This window comes from Mchenga conophoros, linkage group LG3 (genome assembly GCF_057382185.1).
Source record: "Mchenga conophoros isolate Kocher_MC1m ecotype Shallow Benthic linkage group LG3, M_conophoros_male_GT1.1, whole genome shotgun sequence".
NCBI classification, from domain to species: Eukaryota; Metazoa; Chordata; class Actinopteri; order Cichliformes; family Cichlidae; genus Mchenga; species Mchenga conophoros.
This window is the reverse complement of record NC_140528.1, coordinates 78,338,506-78,361,342: the sequence shown is the minus strand read 5'-3', so window position 1 is coordinate 78,361,342 and position 22,837 is coordinate 78,338,506. Positions and strand designations below refer to the sequence as shown.

The following is a 22,837-nucleotide window of genomic DNA, read 5'->3' as shown; positions in this document are numbered from 1 at the left end:
AGATTTTCTAAAATTCAAATTGAAAATAACTTTATTGACATAATTGAAATATTAAATATTATTAATACCTTTTGCTGATTATAGATTAGGATAGAGTTACTAAATTGGAATCATATTACTATAGACAACAAATCAAAACCTAGTTTCATGTAAGTTATAAATATAAAAGATGGTGTTTGAAAATATAACATAATGCTTTTCGATGACCGGGCGCTTTTGTAAACACTTGGGAAGAAAGTGTGACCTGTAAAAACAGTGTGAGCACAAGTACAGAGGAAAATGTGCAAAGCGTGGGCTCTTAGCTTCTTACCATGTTTGAACCCTTTTTGAACCAGGTGAGTGTGAGCGGAGGGTTTCCAGCCCATTTGCAGTTGAGGGTCACATCAGAGTCAACATCTACTGTTTTTGGCTGTGGCTCCACCAGCAGGATTGGACCGACTGGAGACAGAGATTGAAAGAGAGAGAGAGTAATAATGCAGTAGGACTAAAAGGGGAAAAGCTACTCGGAGAAAAAGAAACACAACAACGGTGTGTTTTATCCCTCTGACTCTGGACCGTAGTGAGTGAAGTGGGCCGCAACTTATTGAACATAGTGAGATGACTACAGTGTGACTCACAGTGAACGTCCACCAAGATGCTGACGTTGGTTTTTCCCACAGCATTGAAAACAAGACATGAAACCGGCTCGGTGAAGAAGGAGTGGTCGGCCTTGGTGGTGAACACGCTTTCCCTGGCACCCTGCAGCACCACGCCGCCCTTAGCCCATCTAGGATTTAATACAGTGCGTTAGATGTACTAAAAAAAACCCGGAAAAACACAAAGATGAGTAGCATGTGTGACATGAATTGAAACCTAAAATTGTTTGATAACTTAGTTTGAAACTAAAATCTGTCACTTTGACTTTGTAGCAGCTACTTTAAGAAGCATGCTGAAAATGAGAATGAAGCCGACCTGTAGCCCATGATAGGAGGGTTGGCGTGAGCCTGGCAGGTGAAAGTGACTCTGTCCCCTTCTAGGACAGAGCGAGGCTCAATGGACAAGGTCACTATTGGTGAATCTGGAGGAGAGAGAGAGCAAAAGAGAGTCACATAAGAGCAGGCCCTAGCACATCTAATGCATGCAGCAATCTGGAGGACAGGCTGATGCAAAATGGCTGCCGCGCATTACTTAATAGCTGCTATAAAAGCTTTTATCTGGTGGCAGATGGTATACATTCAAAATTATGATGCTTGTTCTTTTTTGTCATAAAAATAATAATAATAAAAGTAGCAGGGGGAACAGTCATTATATTTGTGTTTGTCTCTGTAGTCAATATTTGCTGTTAATATATGTATTTATCCTTCAGTCAAGGAATCTGAATGAGATGTGGAATACATTATTTTTCTTCTCAGTTTGCTAACTTGTCTGTATTAAGAAAATCACTGCTTACGGTGCACGTTAAGAGTGACGGTTGTGCTTTTGCCAGTGGGAACAGCCAGATTGGTGGCCACACAGCTGTAGTTCCTCCCAGTATCGGTGTCAACCGGCTGGATAGGCAGATAGCTCCGTGTGGTCACCCGCTTCCTGTCTGGAAGCACTTCCTGATGATTGGAGGATAGGAAGACAGAGAGAGATACGCACATATAGGAGTGTTAGAACTGCAGATACTGTGTATGTGTGTTCAGTATTTCTAGGCTCATGTGTGGGTTTGTCTTTTTAGGTTTACAGTGATGCTGTTAGCCCCCTCCACAGGTAGACCATCTTTGAGCCACTCGATCATGGAGGGCGGCTTTGCCCCTCGAGACACACAGCTCAGGTTGTAGGACTCCCCTGCATTCAGCAGTACCTCCGGACCCCCATCAATCACTGGGTCGTCTGGGGGGACTGCAGCAGAAAAAGAGCGCAGTTAGAATCAAACACCGTCTCGCGTGCATCCCATAGTCATGTGCAAAGACACAGATGCACACAAACATACTGAGGACAGTGAGTTTGGCCCTTCTGGACCTCAGGGCAGCATCTGGCGCCTGGCACTCATACAGGGAGTCATCGGACAGATCAGCTGACAGAATTTCCAGGTTGTACTGGCCCAACTCCTGGACCCGCAGCACACGGTACCTGGGCCAGGCTGGGAACACACATACACAAACCAAGGATATAGCTTCACAACAAACAAAGAGTGCATATTATATTATTGCTTGCTTTGTATATCTGTTTAGGGTTCCGGCACATCTGAAAACAATAAAAAGACAAGCAACAGGGACATTTTTAATCTGTATTTCCACTCTTATGTTGACATTTTAGCTGTAGTCTCAAATCTATTCCCACGTATCAATGTTGTCTTGTGTGCTTATGTTTTTTTATTTTATTCATCTTTTATATTTGAACCTTCAAATACTAACTACCCATAGTCACATGCTTCAAGGGCCCAACATATTCTGCAATATCTTGCAGCTTGCTGAAGTTCACGCAGATTTCAATCATCAGATATGTGTCATACGTGAGGTAGAAATTGGACCTTTTAACCATCAGCGTAAAGGACAACAGAGCAAAGCACGGCCACATGACGTGACTGATTTAAAAAAAAACAAGCATGCATTCACTTAGTTTCACGATGCGCATGCACAGTAAAACACACACACGAGACACAGCCTTGTAATCTTCCCTTCCCCCATCCAGCATACAACCCAGTTGTGTGACAATACACTATACATTCTCACCATTAGGTGGCATCCCTGCTCTCTTTACCCAGCAGGGGGAAAAGATGAATGCATTATGACAGCAACGTTTTAGAGGACTCACATCGACTCTAGTCCATGGTGCAGAATTCATGTTTGCTGCCCAGACGTAGTTCACATGTGAAAAAATAGATCTCTGCTGCCGTTTGCATGTGCAGCCTCTGAACTGAGCCTTGCAGCTCGCCTAACCTTCCGCGTCCTTCTTTCTGCATGCATTTGTGCATGCGTGTGCCTTGTATATGCGTGCATTTGCATGTGAAATGTTGAGGGCGAGAAAGCGTATGAAAAGCCCAGAGAAGCAGGGATGGTGGTGGGGGGCAGAGGGACAGTGCTCCATACACAAACAACACACACACAGTGAGAGTATGTGTGCACTAAGTGGCCAGTGTTCATTCACGTTTTTGTTTTTTGGGGGGGGGGTTTGTTTTTCAAGCTTTAGGCACTAGACTGTTACAGTAATAATATGAATCAACTAAAGTAAGGAGGAATGAGGAAAAGGCAGGACAGACAAGGACAGGCCGAAGGAGAAAGAAATGACAGAAAGGATGACAGAAAGAGGAGGGGATGAAATAAGAGTGTGTCAAGCTAAGGAGAGACGAGCCCGACAAGTTAAAAGAAGAATATGAGAGAGGCCTCAGTGCAACAGTGGCAGCTGAAAGAAGGAGAGCAAAGGAGAAAGAAAGGAACAAGGGATCTTAGATGGGAAGGTCACAAAGGAATAAGATGACAGAGGAGAGGAGAGGAGAGGAGAGGAGAGGAATAAATGGTGAAACAAAAGTAATCCAGAGCCAAGCAGAAAAAAATGTGTACACTATAAATTGACAACATCTGCAGAAAAACAATAACAACAAATGCAAGGCAACAACATGAGACAGATGATGCAGTGCCCCTCTGGACCAATCAGTTAAAAATGTACCCACTTGTTTAGACCAGTAATTGCACAGCCCCAGCATTAGTCCCTTTGGGCTAATCAGTGCAGTTCTGACAATGTTAGAAACAAGCGATGAGATGCATCATTTGCCCCCGAGTTTTGCCCAAGTCAGGCAAAATCAGACTAGGAATCATGTGAGGTAAAAATGGAAACAGTACAGGCAGAGAGCTTCATAACAGAAGGAGGGTTACGTATATAGCGATGAATCGCCCTTTCAATAAAAATCAGCAGGCAGCTAATCAGTGTCACCCACTGCTAATAATACAGAGGTGGTGATGTTCCTTAGTCAAAATGAAGGGTGTCTACAAAACCTGCCCAAGGGAGTTTAGAAATTCCCATCAAAAAAAACTGAAGATATGTGGAGGAAATGGCTAAAAATATCATAAGCTGAATGATGTACACAGTGTGCCACAACAATCTGATTCCAATTCAATTCTGGTGTATTTATACAGCACCAAATCACAACAAATCACCTCAAGGTGCTTTGAATTATAATGCAAAGACACTCGCAGGATTCTGGAGAACAGCCCAACAATGAAATGAGCCCCTATCAGCCTATACTTGGTCCAGCCTTAACTTTATCAAAAAGGATATTTGTGAGTGTAATAAACAGTAAGTGATGCGACATCTGTGTCTTTTTTTTAATATGACAGTATCCTCTTTTATCACTGTGGGAAACTCGCGCAGGCACACCTGTAACCAACATTTTCTCCAGCAAAAACACTTAGTAACCAGTAGATACCACAGTTACAATGAGACAGGCTTTAGTAACTCTGAGCAAGAGTGTATCATTCACAATGTGGCTTTATTAACAAAACTCTCAAAGTCCACAAGAGAAACAAAAGCAACAATGTTTCTACCATGCCACAGCATAGACCCGGTGAAAGTCTAACTGTTTTTCTTTAGCATACACAGCATCACACTGAATGGATGATGTTTGGTGGTTACTGTTGGTCAACTAAAACCATGTGAATATGTGGCATTGGGTTATGGAAATTATTACCAGTTTACTTTTAGACAAAGCGATTCATTACCCTATCAAGAAAGTACTCTGCAGATTAATTCATTACAAAAACAAATATCAGTGGCAGTCCTCAGTGTTAACCAGTCCAATTGAAAAACCCTTTCAAGGCCATGATGTTGGAGGCAGGCTTCTAGCAACTTTGTCTTGCTAACTATTTTATTTTGTGAGGCCATCATAGACGGTAGTTTTGTGCTGATGATCACATTTAGCCCAAAGCACAGCTGAGACTCACATGGCTTTAAAGAACTTTTAATAAAACCTCCAAACTTTAAGAGCAAATCGCTGCACTATTTCTATAGCCTTTCAACATGCTATCAAGCTATTCCAATAACTGCCCTACTACTCGGACTTTGTGGCAGGTGCAGAAGCTCTCATTAAGGTGGAATTCAGTCATCCCGTTTGCCTTGCATGTACTTTGGTTTGTGCATTTCCAATTTTTGCTGATTGTCGGAAAAAGTCACACAAACAAAACAAAAAGAAACTAAACAATTGTAGCACCTTGATGCCTTCTGCAGTCCCACTTTTAGCTCGGTGCCATAGCACAGTACAACTTTACCCATGTGTACTGTAAATATTGTAGGCCAGACACCTCATGAATGGAGAATCAGGGGGGGGAAAAAAGTCCAGACACTATCAAAATTTCTGCTTCTCTAAAGACGCAGCATGAAACGTAGCCCGAGAGCTGCTGCGATCCAAAGATATCAGAATCAGCTTTAATAATAAAACAATCTTAGTCACATGCTTAACTGAGTGAAAGAAGGGCCTCGGGAGGCTGTATGATGTCTCACCTCGGAGGTCCTCTCCAATGCCCAGAGCCAAGCCATCTTTGGTCCACTGAACAATGCCAGAATAGTTGAATACAACACAGGACAGGATCACCCTCTGGCCCCGCACCACCGACTGGTCTGCTGGCTCCTGAGAGAATCTCGCTGTCCAAACTGGTGGAGAAAACAGAGGGATAAGTTATGGAATTATAAGATATTTTTATGTGTACACTCTAAAGAGAAGCTTAAGTAAAAATCATTCGTTCAAGTGTATCGGCCTATACCTTTTATGGCTAATTGATTCAAACTTTATTCTCCCAGCAGCAACGGAAGGCCATAATTACCACGTTTGATCACACAGTGGCTCGTGGGCATTAAGTGACAGGGCAGCAAAGAACAGCGTGGTGAGACAGGGGTGTCAGAAAAGAGCAAATCAGAGCAGAACTGGAGAAGAAAGAAAGAGAAAGAATGAAGTGGAAGAGGCAGTCAACGCTCACTCACGAGAGGAGATCAAACTGACAACTTCAGCCATAGGGTGTCTCACACCCCCTTTTCTCCCTCACTCCTGACTTTTATTTCTCCAAAACTCCCCGATCCTCCCTCTCGTTTCCCTCTTGTTTCTCCCTTCTTCATTCCTGCCTATGAGTCATCTCCCAGGCTTCCACTCCCCAACCAAAACTACAGTGGCTGTCATTGTCTACCACACTCTCTCACTCCAGTTTGTAGCCCACTACCACCATGAGGAAAACGGGTGTGTGTGTGTGTGTGTGTGTGTGGGGGGGGGGGGGGGGGGGGGGGCTTCAGCCACTGTTTCATGCAGTACGATGACGAGTTGTAATTAGGTGTCCCCTGAAGACATGGTGCACGTACGATACACGAGAGACAGCCGCTGCAAGATTTGCTTCAAATCTTCAGTCTTTCCATTCGGTCTCTCGCCTCCATTTTTTCCCTCTCTCCCACTTGTTATTTCGAAGAATCTCGTACTGTAGATCATTAACCCACTGCTGCATTGTACACCCCCCCCCAGCCCCCACCTTCCTCCTCCTCCTTTGTCATTGCCTCTCTTCTTCTGTTCTCTCTCTGTAACGTTGTACGTCCTTTACCCAAATTGCTTCGCGTCACTCCCTGCTTTTGGTGTATATGTATGCATCCCCACTCGCCTCCTTCACTTTGTACATCTATAATTCTGTCTATAACTGTCCTTTTGCTTCCTCCACCTCTCCTTTCCTACAGTGTGTACACACCTCTCTCTTTCTATCTACATACATAACGCCGTATATATCCTTTTACCCATAATGCTTTCTATTTCTGTGTTGCTTCTCCTTTGCTGGTTGGAAGGGGGTTTGAGGCGGACTGTCACAACTCATTTATCACATTAAATATCAGCCCTCTAGCACTTTCTCTCTCCCTCTCTTTCTCATCCCCCCATTCACCCATCTCTCTCTCCTCTCGCTTTTTCCCCTCACTCCTTTTTTCTTCACCTTCTGCCATTTCCATCTCTTCTTCTCACTTGTCCACTCCACTTTTTTTTATCACTTGTTTTGCCCTTCTGTTTCCCTTACACCCTCTTTCTCACTCATTCCCTCACACTCTCTTTGAGCCCTCCAGCGCTTTTCCAAAGGTTTCCATCTCTCTCACTTTTTTTAACAACTGCCATATGCCTCCGCACCCCACCTCCTGCCTCCCCATCATGACCCTCAGTGCCCATCTCTCGCATTCCCCATCCCTTTCACAAACACAGACATGCACTCTCTCCCCATCATGTCATATTTGGTGTGATCTGCAGAGGTTCAATATGCCTGATAATACAAAAGAACCCAGTCATGCAAAAAGATTTCTGTACCAATCACAACAATGGCTCCTGACAGTGCAGCACATTAATATTCTGAAGATAAAGGAGGTGTGCAAGGATACACGGTGAAAAGGGAACTGGATGCAGATGGAGCTTTGCAGCATGCATACCAAGAATAATTCAGTGTGTTGCCCCAAAAAACATATTCTAGTCCTTAATCTGCTCCCTGAGGACCCCAAAGAACTAAATCGATGAATTAAGATTAAAAAAAGATGACAGAGCAAAAGTGAGTGGCCATGAGAAGAAGGGAGTAAAATGTTCTTAATTAAAGGCTTTTAACTAAGAATAATGAAAAGTCATCTCTCAGTAGTGAGCAAGCACATTAGTCCAAAGCTACATGATCCTCCTAATGGGCACTCAATACAAGCCTGACTCACTGTGTTGAGATAAATAAGGAACTTGTGATTGCTGTCTAACGCTGACAAATCAACAATCAAACTAGAATCTACATCTGTCTGTTTTGAAACTAAAAGAACATCAATTCTTAAAGGGCCTGAAATCATCCTTCAATATCCTCTTACCGTAAGCAACAGATTCCTCATTAACACACACGAAAACACGTTTGTGTTATTTGCATTATTAAAGATTCGTATCCATGTTTTTCTCTGTATGCTGCCTGACTGATTGAAGTGGGTGCAGCTTCGTTGGAAAAAAACTTATGTTACATACTCCCGTGCACGCAATGCCAGATTAATGTTCTTTTTAGATCTGTTTGTTTTCTAACGGGTTTTCATTGCTGTGATTTAAAAATCAAGCAAAGTTGCAAGCTGCACAGTCAAATCAATGTGCTCAAACCAAGCAGAAGACACTGCGAGTGAAAAATGAACCTGAAAAATTAAGTGCCCGCAGTTCCTCCCATCAGGAGGCTGGTTCTAAAACACTGACGGTATATAAAAGATGGATGTAGCTTCCAGGTTCTGAAAACCTGCATTATCACTAATGGGCTACAGTTATAGACTCCTTACATTGCTAAAAGGCTTGTACTAGTACAAAGGCCTATGGATAAACTAGGGTATGCTGATTGCAATTTGCAAGTTCTTAAGCAATGAGAACAGGGCGTTCCCCAGCTTCACAGTCGGATTCACATCATATCCGGTTTGAAAAAACCAAGACGTTTAAGAAAAGCCAATAAAAGATCTGTGCTTCACAAAAGAATCAGCGAGTAAAATCAGTGTAACAGTGGTTACATCCAGCTTTTGTATACATGTTCCAAAATGGAATTAGTCAGCTGAATTTCTTGTGCAATAGATCTATTTGCTGAAAAAGTCTGCTTTAATTCTGGTGAGTAAAAGTCTCAAATAGGTATCTATGTCTGGAGTGTAGCCACACAGCCAAAAGAGTACCAAAAGATGCAGACTGAGCTAGATGCTCTTAGATATCCTAGAGTGTAATAACGGACTGAAACAGAAGATGGCAGCACTGCATGTACAAGGATGCCAGCTGCTGTTAAGCCCCTGAAGAAGAAGAAGCTGTGTCCGGTATCGTAGCTGTGTCCAAATTCAGGAACCACATCCTCCTCTGCCCACATTTGTAGGCCAATTACGTTACAGCGACACGACGAAAGCTGTCCAAATTCGAAGACTCCGACAAATGCGCCCTTCATTTCTCCAGATTTGAAGGATGGGTCGGATGTATACTTCGTGGCCCAACCTATCCCAGAATTCATAGGGTGGCCCAGCGCGGCCCTGCTCAGTTTCCAACAATGGTGGCAGCTAGTTAGTTTTAATGTTACTCTTATTATTCTTTCTGGGTGACAAAATAAACGTTTAACGTATTTTCAGGCGAGAATGTAGCTGTGTAAACCTCAAATATCTGCTCAGTTTATCAAGACACCACATATTTTCAAAAGCGCTCCGACGTTTTCGGAGACGTCTGTTACCCACTAGCTCGATAGCTAGCCGGGGTTCTAGGCTCACTAGAGCCAGTGAGAACACCGGACACCTGGCAAATCGTTTTCAAACCCACCGCTGTCTTTCACTACTCAGGTTAAACATGATATATACATAACTTAAAATGTTATTGTTTGGCTTTTTTCAGTATTTTATTTGTACGTTTTACGTCCAATGGATGCATGATCTGATTAGTCGACTAATCGCAAAAATAATCGGTGACTAGTCGACTATCAAAATAATCGTTTGTGGCAGCCCTATTGTCCAAATATATTTACATTTGGCTCCAGGAAAAAAAGACTACCTGACAGCAACCAAAATACTGCCATCAAGACTTCAGGAGATTTCATAAAAAAGTCTGTACAGTCTATTGCCGAAACACACAAAACACAGCAGGGATAATAAGTCTCAGTGGGATTGTCATTATGAACAACGTCTTCGTTTCCATTGGAAATAAAGAAATGCTGACTGCAGTGCGTTGGTGTGGCATGCTCTCTTTGCACAAGATAAATCAAAGGAGTGGCTGGAATCTGTTTCTCATACGCCAGATCTAATGAGATGGTACAGTGTGTAAAGATCCAGTGTGCCTTGAGCAGTTAATGTAAATAAAACATTAATGCAGAGGTGATTAAGGTAGAAAAGGAAGAATTAGCTTGGATATTGCCTGCCATTACAAAAAAAGATCACTGTCGATGGCAGATTTTTGATGGTAGATTTGTCCTTTAATTTTCCTGCATGCACCCCAATTAAATGAAAGTTGCACTTTTCTAAAGCTAATTACTGGGATGCGGAGTGTGGATTTATAGCGTCTTAAAAAGCGTGACAAGCCTTTCTCAGTTATACATGGTGTAAAGAGAGTTTATCTGGGTTTAAACTACCCCGCAACCTCGACAGTAGCCTGAGGGCAAGTAAATCCTTCCTTCCACCACCTCTGCTACGGTAGCTGAAGGTATTCCCTCAGTAAACCAAAAACATAATCCAAACTGAATACTCCTGAGTGGAGGCTACACAATCTGCAGAGAAAACACCCATGCAAAGGCTGAAGACTGAAAACATTGACTCATTTAAACATGTGCTCATCGCCTTCTGATTTCCATATTACACAGTTAACACTTGTCAACATGAGTGTATGTGCTCGTCTCTGTGTGTTTAAAGAAGGAAATCTACAAGCGGCGAGTAGCCAGAGTGAAGGAAAGACAGGAGAGTGCATGCAAGAGAGCTTGTATTCTCTCATTATGTGGGTTATGCTGCAGTGACAAATTTAGAGTGTGTCCTGATTTCTTTGAGTCACCGATCCCCAAGACACCACCGGGAGACTCCGAGCACCCTGTCCCCACACAAACTACGGTCACAAAGGGATGCTTGCAGACACGCACGCGCCCGCACACAAATAGGCTGCAAGGATGACCTAACCTTCGCCACATGGGCAAACCATTTCCTGTCAACACACACATAAACACAACCACTCAAAACCCCAACCATATAATTGACACACAGGCGGTTTCCTGAACATGGATCACACCACAGCTTGGCGTAAACCATCAAGCCAGCGGCGCATCTTCATCTCCGCTGGGAATAGGTCTCGGTTTGGTCTGGGATTAAGTACAGCCCTAGCCAAAGTTTGGAAAGGGATTAGGATTAATCTGGGGCTAAGGACAACAGCCCCTTGCAGACACTGAGACACCAACCTCTGCTTGTCAATGCACACACAAAGCCAAAGGCGAGCGCATGCTGCCTCGTCGGGTGACTCACCAAAAGCATGGCCACACATCGCCACAGTGTGAACTACTACAGCAGTTTCCCCCGGGAGCACCTCTCGCACCACGCAATGGTGTTTTAATAGCAAGGTAATGAACCATCCATTTGAAAATCACCGAAAAGGTTTATGCGTGCAAAGACGTTCAGAGTTATTTTTAGCGAGTGTGCTCCTTATACGTCCCCCATTTCTGAAAGTGCCGCACATTCTGCTGTTAGGTGGCGACTGTCAAAACTTGTTTGCACCTTTTAAACACACGTTTGCTTCACCTCAGTGGGATATGAGACAAAGCTGGAAGTGATGCCATGCAATCCACAGTTCTGGCAAAGGCTTGACTGGTGGCATTCAGTCTCATTGAATTAGATGCTATTAAATAAAAAGCCATTTGTATGGATTGTTATGCATCGATCTAATTATCTTTGTGTCTGGCCCCCTCCCCGTACCCCTCCGACAAAGTCCCCCTGCCTTCCTCTCCCTCGCTCTCCTCCAGCCAATCCCCCGCCTCGGCTGGATCACGGACTTGCGTCACCATAGCAACAGCTGACGTGTAAAGTAACTGCCCAAAAAAAGTTTTCTGTACAAACGCGTCTACGAGCGCACCCGCGTATGTGCATCTGTGTCTGATGAAACCCTCCCTCGTGCTTGGTACACCCATTTTCCTGAAAAAACATTTTTCAATGACCTCATCCTCCCTCCACCTATTCAATTAATAGCCAGACGGCTATGCTGGGCTCTCATTATTTCTCTGTTTCAGCCCTCACTCCCTCTCTGTTCGCCATTAATCAATCCCCTCTAAATTGATTCTGTTATCTCTCTAATTCCATATCGCCGCCGTGTGTGGCCGATGCGTTGGTGCTATGGAGGGGCTGCCGAAAATGAGATGCAGGAGCGGGAGAACAAAGAGACGGCGAGGTCCACAGACACCGAGCTGTGAAGTGTGATGGAGGATGACATCATTGTTTCAGGACAAAGTTGCAGCCATAGGAGTCGCACTGGCTCACCCTCTCGCTGTTTGCTGTATATAGCGTACATGTAGCTGTGTGTGTGTCGCTCTGTGATCATATTTGTTTTTTCTTCCTGAAAAACTGATTTGGATATATGAGGTTTTAAAGCCCTACCGCACCGTGTAAAAATACTCAGACTATGTAGCCTACATACATTTTAATTTACTCTATATGCGATGAATGGCAAGAATTTTTAATTACATTAAATAAATATATTTATTCAATGTATTTATTAATTGTCTCTTTGTTAGGTCAATAAAATATACTCACATGTGAGTCTATGGTGATTCTTTAAAACTACTTGTTTCTTTCAAACAATAAGCAGGGAAGCACCTGTTGTGTATTTCTGAACCCACATCAGTGTTTAAGATACTGAAATAACACTGTGTGTTTGTTATTACTCACCTCATGTATCCCCATCACGTGCCACTGAAATATAATAAGTATTTTTATGTCTTTTTTTGGTTCTTCAAAAGTTTTGCCAGCACAAAATGTATGTGATGCAAGAGATGAAACGTCTTGTCGTCTAAAGCACTTTGGGTCATCAGTAAGACAGGAAAACTGCCATATAAATCCTGGTCTATTCCATTGCTACATTTCCACTGAGGGGATGTGTATACCGAAGCATGTGTTTGGCCCATCTAGTAAGTGCTTTTCAGGCACATGGAGGCAGCGGTAGACCCACTCAACAGTGACATTAACATATCCTTCAATCTTATTCAGCACTGTTACAAGCAGGATGTGACGTTTGGTTGGTATAGAATTCGCCTTCCTCCCCTCACTGTGATTGGACATTGAGTAAAAAATGATAATCATAACCCAAATTAATAATCTTCCATGGCCTGACAGGAGATAATCAGCTCACCGTGCTTTTTTTATACTAACTGAGTGATCTGCTTCCATGAAAACTCATGGCTAAATTGAAGTCTCCATTCTTTTTGCTGAATTGAGATAGAGACTAGCATATGAAGTCCTGTGTAGACCTGGTCAATATTAAATACCATGAAGCAAAGCACCAGTTGCACACACAACTCTTCAAACATATGTAGTCACCAGTTGTTGGACAGGCAATGTCAGATTGGCAAATTGGGCAAAAACATATCACCCAAACCTAGCGCAGACAGATTCAGTTTATCCTCAGACCAAACCCTGATACTTACGCAGCTGAACGCCTCCCTTCTTAAATAGTTCATTTCTATAGCACATTTTACCCTGCAGTGCTCAGATTGTTTCAAATATTAAAATTAAAGACTAAAACAAACCTTCCACTATCAAAACTACGATCAATTAATGTCTAATTGATAAATCAGCCAAAGCTTTTAGCGCTAACTCAAGTGTATTCACGTTCTCCATTTATTTAGCTGGCTGTGGGAACTCTACCACCTGTGCCTGTCTTCTTTCAACAACATGGCCGCCTGGCAGGATGGCCATAATAACCCATCACCATGGTGACGGCGCTATAGGAACAAGCAAGTCACATAGATGGAGAGAGGCAGCGAATGAAAGGAGGCGACCCGCTGCGCTTGCTGACACCGTGTCACTCAAACACAAAGGTGTCTCCTGGAGGTGGGGACGGAGCACAGGGAAGATTAGGGCAGAGGGGAGAGAGAACAGAAAGACTCAGAGACTCCTTCCTTTGTTTGCCGCATTGTCTGCCCGCTCACTCCTTTCCTCTGTCACCTTACCTAGCCGTCCTCCCCCTTACTTGCAGTTAGCGACCCCTCTTTTTCTTCCTCTCTTTTGTGGCCATGCCCCTTCCTCATTGCTTATTCACTTTCTTTTGTCTGGCAGGCATCTTACTTAGAAATTATTACTCCTTCTCCCCTCCACCTTCCACCTTATCCCCCCCTTTCTATCTCTGTGCACATCTTTCTTCTTCTGGAGGCAGGTTTATTTGGAAATAGCAGGTGGAGAGGGGGGGTGAAAATTATTCCTCGGTCTTTGTTTGCCCGTTTTTGATACAACTGTGTGCACACGTGCTCCTGTGAAGGTGTGCAGAGTCGTTTTTCCATGAATATTTGCGCTGGGAAAGTGTGCGTGTGCCACCCTTCCACTCTCTGGGGCTCCACTCATACATTTCACATCTGAAGAGCTTTATTTGTACCAAACCTCTGTTACAGACATTGTTACCATGGCTACAGCCCAGTGAGGACCACTGACACAATGATAGACACAGTGGCCATGGCAACCCTATGATCACTAGTGGGTAATATGATAATTCACGGATGAGGCTTCTGACACATTACGGCCACATGAATATGCTCAATCGCTGGAAAGCCGGCCTGTCGCTGGTAATCCACAAGCCTTTGTGCAGCCAGCGTGCCGAGCGACTGACAAAAGATACTCTGCTGTAACCAAGGGTGAGCAGAACTAACAATAGCTGTCCTCTGGATAAGCTGGAACAAGAGGATACATACATATCAAGCTGCTACTCTGCAGATATGCACTGTGTAGCTTGCGCCACATGGGTCGCCACCGAATTCAAATGGCACAATCAATATCATAATGAACCTGTGATTCCGAGGAGTGGTTCCACATTGACGATAGTTAGCAGCCACACTGCCTCCGAAATCCTCGCGATTGGGCAAGCAGGCAAGGTCCCTCAATCCACCTCATGTTACAGTATGGTGCAGAGACAGAATCCAGCAAGACTATTTTACAAGCAGCATCCCATCAATAAATCAGCCCTTCCAAGGTCTGCTTTAATTCAATCCAGAGCAATCTAATTTTATTGGTATGTACTGTAGCCTCTTGCAATGTCATCTGTCAGTAAAAGCATCCCATAAAAGCTGGGGGCCTTGACCTGCTAGAGTGTAATAATATTCATACATACCCCCACCCCCTTCCCCCCTGTCCAATATCACCTCCAGTGTCTCGTGTCTCTTTGAAAAGAAAGCTTCTTTGTTAGCAGCAGATACCAAAACACACTAGAAAGCGAGGCTTTCTGGGATGAGGATAAGAAATACAGAAAACGATTTTCACAAAAGCAAACATCTGCTTTTTTTAACTCACTGATCTGTATCGTAGCTTTCTACGTGGGCCAAATATTTGTGTTAGGCAATATGTTGCAATGCAGTTGGAAAACTTAAAAAATAACATACAATTTTTTAAAAATTAAAAATCACTCCCACCAAAAGACAACAAAACAAATGGTGGCCAACTCAGCAGACTCCAACAGCAAGATGTTGAGCTGTTCCACAACTGCAGTTGACTCATGGTTTACTTACCTAGTCAGATTCTTAAGACGACGTACAAAAAATGTCAAATATGATGCAAAAGCATGGAAGAAAAAAATAACACAAAACAGCAATAGACTTTGTCAACAGCTGGTATAGTCCCCAAAACTGTAGTGCACTTGTGTTTTTGTTCTTTTTAACTCGTTCCAGTTAGAGAAAATGATTTAATAACGCAGTGGTGTTTTAAACACCTTTTTGCCAACAGTTTGGGAAAGACACATTCCAGCTTTATCACATTATCAGTTTGTTGTGGAAGAACTTTGACCAGCCTGCACAGAACCCTCCATCCAATCAGCTGCACCCCCCACCTTTGGGATAAACTGGAAGATCGCCAAACATCAGCGCCCAAGATCTTGAGGAAAGATTTCCATAAAGCAGGGGTTGCGGGGGACTTCAGGCTTCAAGAATCGGTGTCCTACAGGTTTTAGATGTGTCCTTGATCCAACACAGCTCATTTAAATGGCTACATTACCTCCTCAACATGTCTTGAAGTCCTCCAGAGGCCTGGTAATGAACTAATCATCTGATTCAGGTGTGCTGACCCAGGGTGAGATCTAAAACCTGCAGGACACGGGCCCTTGAGGCCTGGAGTTCCCCACCCCTGCCCTAAATTGTTGAAGTCCACGTACTTTTTGGCTATACAGTGTGTCTTCATATAAACTCCTGATGACTTGGCAAAATGTAAATTGGGTTAATCTGCTTCTAAGAACTTGGGCACACTGGGTTATGGTAAACATAGCCTTGAGGGTAGAGCATTAAGTTGGCAGCTGTAGTCTGACAAAAGTAAAGCACGCGCAGAACATTGTTTTAAGGACTCGACTCTGAAGCCATTGATGATTATTATAACTAAAAGACGGCTCGCTCATTATTTGCAGTCCGCAACATTTTAGCCTGCAGGCTGTTATAGTCGATGACATGAGGACAGCGAGCGTTGCCGCGCTGTGGTAACCGATTTAGTTGGACGGCTGACCCTAATGCTTTTATCATAAAGGAAAGATGGATGGAACAAGTCAAATCTCTCTCTCTCTCAGACCCTGTCCCTGCTGAGCAGCAGAAACTGGGAGAGCAGAGAAATGAAGTGACATCATCAGCGTAGGCCACATTCCTGAAGAGGGAGGGGGTGAGGAGGAGGAGGCGGGGGAGAGAGGGAAGAAGAGGAGGAGGAGGAGAATGTCCCAAAACTTTTGAGGTTACAGGACCCGCACCCCCCAAAAACACAGACACACTAACACGCTCTCCCTCTGTGTGTGTGCATGTTTTCTAGCACACATTTCTTTGTGTGATAAAGTACATGGGCTCCTCTTCCTCATCATGTGCTCCCTGTTTTAATTCATGTGCTTCTCCTCCTGTCCCCTCCCCCCACTGCCTCCCCGACTCATACACTCTTCCCCCAACCCCCTACCCCCCCCCCCCCCCCCACCCCCACCCCGTCTCTTTCTCTCTCCACCGACCAGAGGAATGCAAGAACCACATCTGGAACTTATTAGAGAGCGAGCAAGAGAGAAAGGGGTAGATGGAAAGAGAAGAAGTAATGGTGGTGGTGGAGGTGGGGAGGGGAGTGAAAAAAAAAGAAGTCCAGGAGGGAACAGAAAGCGAGAAAGAATGAACTTTGGTAAGCAGAAAAGGGATCACGCTGAGACAGAAAGTCAAAGACGAGCAGAAAAGAAAGTTAACGGCGACACCGGCTAATGGCAATTAACCTCAGTGGGGACGGAGCGGGGGAAGCGCTCGGCTGGCACCTCAGATGTGGGTTCAATCAGTTGTGATTCCAGCGCAAACGTAGCCTTTGAACCGGACTCGACCATATTCTGTGTGAATGAGCAGCTTTGCTGTCCCCACTGAGGGAGCAGTCAAGCCTGAGTAATAGTCCCTTTCTCTATGCCGCTGGCCTCCCGACCACTCCTCCTCCTTCGTCCTGGTCCCTCTCTCCTCACTCCCGGCTCGCTTTTCTTTTCATCCACAACCTCGTCCTACACTTCAATACTGCCCCGCCACCCACCCACCTCACCACCTCTAAAACAAACAAAAAGAAAAGAGTGCAATCACTCTCGATTCCTGCTTCACCCACCTGCCCAAAGGACGACCCCCCCCCCTCTCTCTCTGTCCCCCTTCCTGCCTTCCAAAAGTTTGGGGGTTTTTTCTATTTTTTTTCCTGTAACCCCTCCATCACCTCAAATTGTTTCTTGCTACAGAAATGTGGCTGTGCCATGTTGGAAAATAACAAGGCCAATAGATTCAGTCAGATGTGATAAAGTGTTCCTCTCTCTTGCTCGGGGGACTGTGCATAAAGAAACATTTTTAAGGGGAAGTTTTTTTTTTCTTTTTTCTTTTTATAACTTGTTGGCCGCCGGCCTGTCAAACACAATCAGATTATGAGGCCTTTAAATCCTGGGGCTTCACTTGAGGAACATTTACGTGCATAGCTGCTGAGGATGCTTGCAAGTAAGCGTGCCCGCTTTTGACCGAATTCATCTCGGACCACAAGTCTGACGGCGAATTATCCAACTGCATACTTCTTCGAGGTTTTCGCTGGATCATCCGAGAGCAAGCGAGTACGTTCCTCCTCCCGAGCGCCACTTGAAAAAACATAATAGGACACTCGTGTCCAGAGGAATGCCCTTAAACAAACATATCAACTGAGAGAAGCAATCAACATGTCACACATTGACAAACACCCGCGGGGGACAGAGATGCCAAGAATTTCTTGATTGAATGGAACCCAATGGGGAACAACGGGCGTACATGTACATTATATTACAGCTGGTTCAGTGATTGCTTTCAGTGGCTAATGTCAATTAGAGATGCTTTTTTGGTAAATAGGCTTCATTCGAATCACATAAAAACCGTGACCTCAATTCACATATTAACGGTGGGATGCAGCAGAGCTATATCTCTGCTCACTGGGATCAAAATTAAAAACAGACTTCTGCCTCGCTACATACAGTCTGTCACTCCGGATCTACACTCTGAGCCACAGAGAGCTCAGTATAGGGGGAAAAAACTGGTTCGTTAGCCTCAAAAACCGTAGCAGCGAGCTTTCAAAAAGCATCATATCGCTATAAATAGTTGTGTAAAGTGGTAATCCACTTGGAGGACAAGTTTCTGTAGGTGGAACTTTTATTCTTCATCAGTTACTAGTGCTGCGCTCTCTTTTTTTAATTTCCCGTAGCCATCATCTGAGTCGAAACAAATGAATCGCATCATTTTGTGGCAAACTTTTGATCCCTGGATATTGTTTTCCTAGTATGCATTCATGTGCTAAAAAGTGAGGCTCGTCTATGTGAGATCAGCCCAGACTAACTACAGAATCCTTCTTTTATTTATTGTGAGGACAATAAAAAAGCGCCATATGTTGTGTGATATGGGATATTCCCATGCTAATGAAAAAGAAACCATGCCTGAATCAGAGATAAGAAATCTGTGAATTTATTCAGAGGGAGGAAATGCCACAGATTATTACTGGCAAGAATGTATGTAATGTTGTAAATCAGCAGTTTTAACAGAGTGTTTTAGCACCACACTGGATTCTTTATGAGCCTTTCCCAATTCTTCATTTTTATTTGAGCTATTACAGCCCACTTTGAGTCATTAACATATTGCAGTTGAACCACTGCTTCTCTGATCAAACAACCCCTGAGGAACCCTTCTTTCTCTGGGTGTAAAATCCCCTCTGAGTGTGTCTGACTCTTCCAGCATGTGAATATTTTCTTAGCTGAGGACAACACAGGAATCCGTCTGAGGTCTGTGATTCACAGCCCGGCTGTGTGATTCAGGGCTGGAGAGTACAGTACAGGCAGCAGCAGCTCGTGGCTTGGATGTGCACAAAAGGACAGAGGCTGACAAATGGTACACCTGCACTGGAGCCTTTGTCCGCGTCAGCATTTCAGGCCCGAGGTCTGGCTATAGGTGCAGTGCTGCGAGTCCAACCTCGGGGCTTGAACGCTCATTAGTAAGTTAAAGGAGCGAATTCGCAATGATTGATTATGCAGTAACATTTAACAGCAGCATTAATGGCAGCGCTTGCTTAGGACTTATTACTAGGCTGGTATGTAGATACAAGGCTGGGATCCTGAATCAATCACTCCTGCTGCTAGTACAGACAAACTAACGCTTGCATTGACTTTAAATACCTTAGAACATTCTGATATTCCAAAGCTTTAATTAGCTGCTCCACTAATAACCATCCAATCATTAACACTAGCAGGCAATTATATGTGAGCAAATTGCAGGCTATGGAATACTGTTTTACCCATCTAATGAAGAGATAAGAGTGGGGATCAGAAGCAAAAGAAATTGTGCTCCCAAACCGAAAGCAACTGTTATCTCTTTGGAGGTGATATGAATTCCAGCTCTTTCTGGATTATGTCAACTCCTCTTCTGTTTTTGTAGCCCAGTGCAAAAAATTTTTTAAAATCTCTGGGCAACATTTGAGCTCTCATGTACGGCCCTGCTAATCACGTCGCGGGGAGAGCCTTCAGAGAGCAGATATCTCCTGGTTTGAGAGCGCAGCGTGGAGTAATAATGGATTATACAGCTGTAGCAGACAATGGGACGCAGGGCTTCACACATGTAAAACAGGCTGCGAGCAAGTGTGTCTCATGCACATTCAGTCATGTGGACTGAATGGTTTATGAGGGGGGAGAAATGGGAACGGCATGTGACAGTAACAAGGGGTCAGGGTGGCGAGGAGGGGGATCGGTGGTGGTGCTGCCGCATCGGTTGGCAAATATGTAGACGAAGACGAACCTGCTCCCTAGTACGTGTACATCCTCGCGTGCTTATGTGAACCCTCAGCAGCACTTACTGGGTGGATGCTGAGCAGAAGCAAAAAAAATAAAAAATACAAAGCCTGGCAGACTAGGTGACATCATCCTTTTCTATACCTTCCTTTCCTCCAAACACGCCCCCTACCTATGATGAAGTGGTCTCCTGGCCGCCCAGCAGCCAGCATTGCATTACTCCCCGGTCATCCAAGGTGAGGGAAGGGGTGTGTGTGTGTGTGTGTGTGTATTGGGGGGGGGGGGGGGTATAGGTGGTCTGCTGTGGCTGTGCAATCACAAAGACACACAGATATGCCTCAATCAAACAGGTAGCTTAGAGAAATTATCTTCTCCTCATCCTCCTTCAGCCTCCTGTTTCCTAGCAACTCGGCTACAGCTGTGATTATCATAAGCCAATAGCATACCTGGCACCCCACAGGTACGGTGTGTGTGTGTTGGTGTGTTGGGAGGGGGTGCAGATGCATGGCGGCTACTGCTGCTTAAATGCACAAAGGACGCCAAAGGAGAGGGTGAAATGGATGAGGCGCACAGGTAGAGCAGGAGAGAGGTGTGTGTGCGCGAGGCAGACAGAGGGGAAACGGGGGGGAGACGGCTGCCTCTCAGCACAGAGGATCACTACAGGAGATGGTGGCAGAGCTCTCATTGACTGACACGCCATTCAGAGGCGATAGCAGCGTGGAAGTGCTGCTGGCATGTAGAGCAGCGCTGGTCAATCACTGTCATTCCCGTCACGTCCTCAGCGCCTCACAACCCGTCTGAGTAACGGCGCTGGCAGTTTGTCAAATACGCAAAAGGTCATTTAGGCCGGTGAGCGCGCGCCACACCAGTCATGTTCAAGTTAGACGCACGCGCGCACACAATCGAACGCCTGTAGTCGCGACAATAATCCTAAAAAAAAAAAGAGCGTAATTGCCGCGGTGCAGTCACACGCGCGCGCGTTCTGCGTGCTCGTACGCAGCTACACGCGCTCACAAGGTGATCCATCGCTGCGGTTCATATGGGAATGAAATCATATCAGATCCCCTCTCGTTAGTTTCTACACACACAGACCGCACAGTAAAAACTAAAGACAGGCTCGGTGTGCATTGAGCTTAATGTACACACACACACACAAACATTTGAGTTATTCGAGCTCGAAAGAAAGAGAAAATGTAGTCTTACCAGTTTGAAAACTCAGCACCAAACTCAGGAGGAGCAGCCTCTGCATGGTTCAGCCGACCAATAAGTCCGTTATTGGCTCAAACCTCCGTGAGGACAGCATCAAAAAGCGGGAGTTTACAGGACTTTGACGGTAATTACAGACAGAACAATAATCCTCTGGCGTTGTCCCTCCTCGTCTTCCCCCTTACTAGGCTTGCACTGGCTCGAGTTTTATACCATTTCACTGCTTTTTTTTCTTTACCTCTCTCCTGCTCTCTCAAGCGGCAGTCCGTTTTCTACTACACCGAGGCGCTAAGCGAGCGGCAATGACAAACCTTACTTCCGGTTAGAGCGTCAAAACAAAATAAAATTCGAAGCAGGCGGTTTTAAGTAGCTATGTCATTGCTTCCTAAGCATTTACTCAGAAGCACTGTATGAAAGGTCTTTATACTGTTGGGTTTACTGTGACTTTAAGATTTTTATTTGCATTACTATTACTTTTTAGGGAACTCTGACAAAATGTGAGAGCTCATTTCAAATAATAGACGAGTAGAAATAATATTCTAACGGCTCGAATGCCGTTAATTTCTTCTTAACTTTCTATGATACGTAAAAACAAAAATGATAGTGAAATACAATAAATGTAAACGTTTACTGAGTATGACCCTGCGCGCTACTTCCGGTGTTGTGTAGTAATCTGTCCGACTTGACGTCATATTCTCATTAGCGGCACATTCCTCTCTCTCTTTCTATCACGTCAGCAGAGCCACAGCACTGCCCCCTTCTCCCTCTCCCTCTGGATCTTTAACAGGCCAACACCGTAAAAAAAAAAAAAAAGGGGGGGGGGTATTAAAAAAATAAAAAAATAAAAAAATAAACCCGCTTAGAGAGGCATAATCATTTTGACACATTTGCTGTAGCCGGAACTGCTTGTTTTCTCCTGCTTACTGTGTGGAATTAGGTAATGAAATAAGCTGTAACCCTAAAATTATCAACATGTACACATTAAGGTCAACGTGAGGTCATCTGTTTGAACAGAAACGTATTATTACACTAAGGTAAATCCAGACGGCTTAGAGTAATAAACTGATGTTATAGTCAAATGTCATGACATTGGCTGTAGTGTACAACTAATGTTGTTATGACCAACATATAAGCACAGTGCACCTAAAATAAAAGAGGAGATACTACAAGCATTGGGTTACAGCAAGGGTTTTTAGTTTTTCTGTTGTTATTATTATTATAGCAACAGAATCCGCAGCGACATCATTAGAATAATACTGACTGCGCAGTGATGCCACTGTGATGACTAAACACCCCATGTCCTTATTCTTGCCACATCATGTAGGAGAGTGGTTTTAGTGACGGATTCCCGTGACAGGCCTACTGTAGCTGTCACAGCTCAGTAGGTCTCCACACTGAGCTGGTTCCTCCCGACTCGCTGTAAGTAGCGGGGATTACGCTGATGCTGGAGCGCCCCCTTGCGTTCAGGACCCAGACCTACCCTGCGCGTTCTTTGACCACTTGAAACGTAAAGGCAAATAGGCGGAGCGGTTAGTGCTACGTTTGTGCAGATTTGAGCAGGTAAAATTAGCGTTTGTGCTGCTACGGTTTTTGAGATATTAAACATTATTTTATAGGTCATTCAAAGGTCACCATCCCCCCAGACTGCTCCAAAACAAACCAAAATGGTCTACTTTTTTAGTGCTAGGTTTGTGCTGATTTGTGCAGGTAAAATTAGCGTTT

At 44.3% G+C, this 22,837-nt stretch overlaps 1 protein-coding gene across 3 annotated transcripts in view; it reads right to left on the bottom strand.

Annotated features, from left to right (window-relative positions):
- The window catches only part of kirrel1a (kirre like nephrin family adhesion molecule 1a), a 31,286-nt gene extending 9,873 nt beyond the window's left edge, over nucleotides 1–21,413 (bottom strand). For all 3 annotated transcript variants that reach the window (XM_085267394.1, XM_085267396.1, XM_085267395.1), the window contains exons 1-8: nucleotides 21,113–21,413; nucleotides 5,458–5,607; nucleotides 1,955–2,104; nucleotides 1,706–1,863; nucleotides 1,430–1,580; nucleotides 952–1,057; nucleotides 618–766; nucleotides 311–438 (exon numbers count right to left, since the gene is read on the bottom strand). In XM_085267394.1, the coding sequence (XP_085123520.1) occupies nucleotides 311–438; nucleotides 618–766; nucleotides 952–1,057; nucleotides 1,430–1,580; nucleotides 1,706–1,863; nucleotides 1,955–2,104; nucleotides 5,458–5,607; nucleotides 21,113–21,158 (1,038 nt within the window). In that variant the 5' untranslated portion in view covers nucleotides 21,159–21,413. The remainder of the gene's footprint in view (nucleotides 1–310; nucleotides 439–617; nucleotides 767–951; nucleotides 1,058–1,429; nucleotides 1,581–1,705; nucleotides 1,864–1,954; nucleotides 2,105–5,457; nucleotides 5,608–21,112) is intronic.
- Between the last annotated feature and the right edge of the window lie 1,424 nt (nucleotides 21,414–22,837).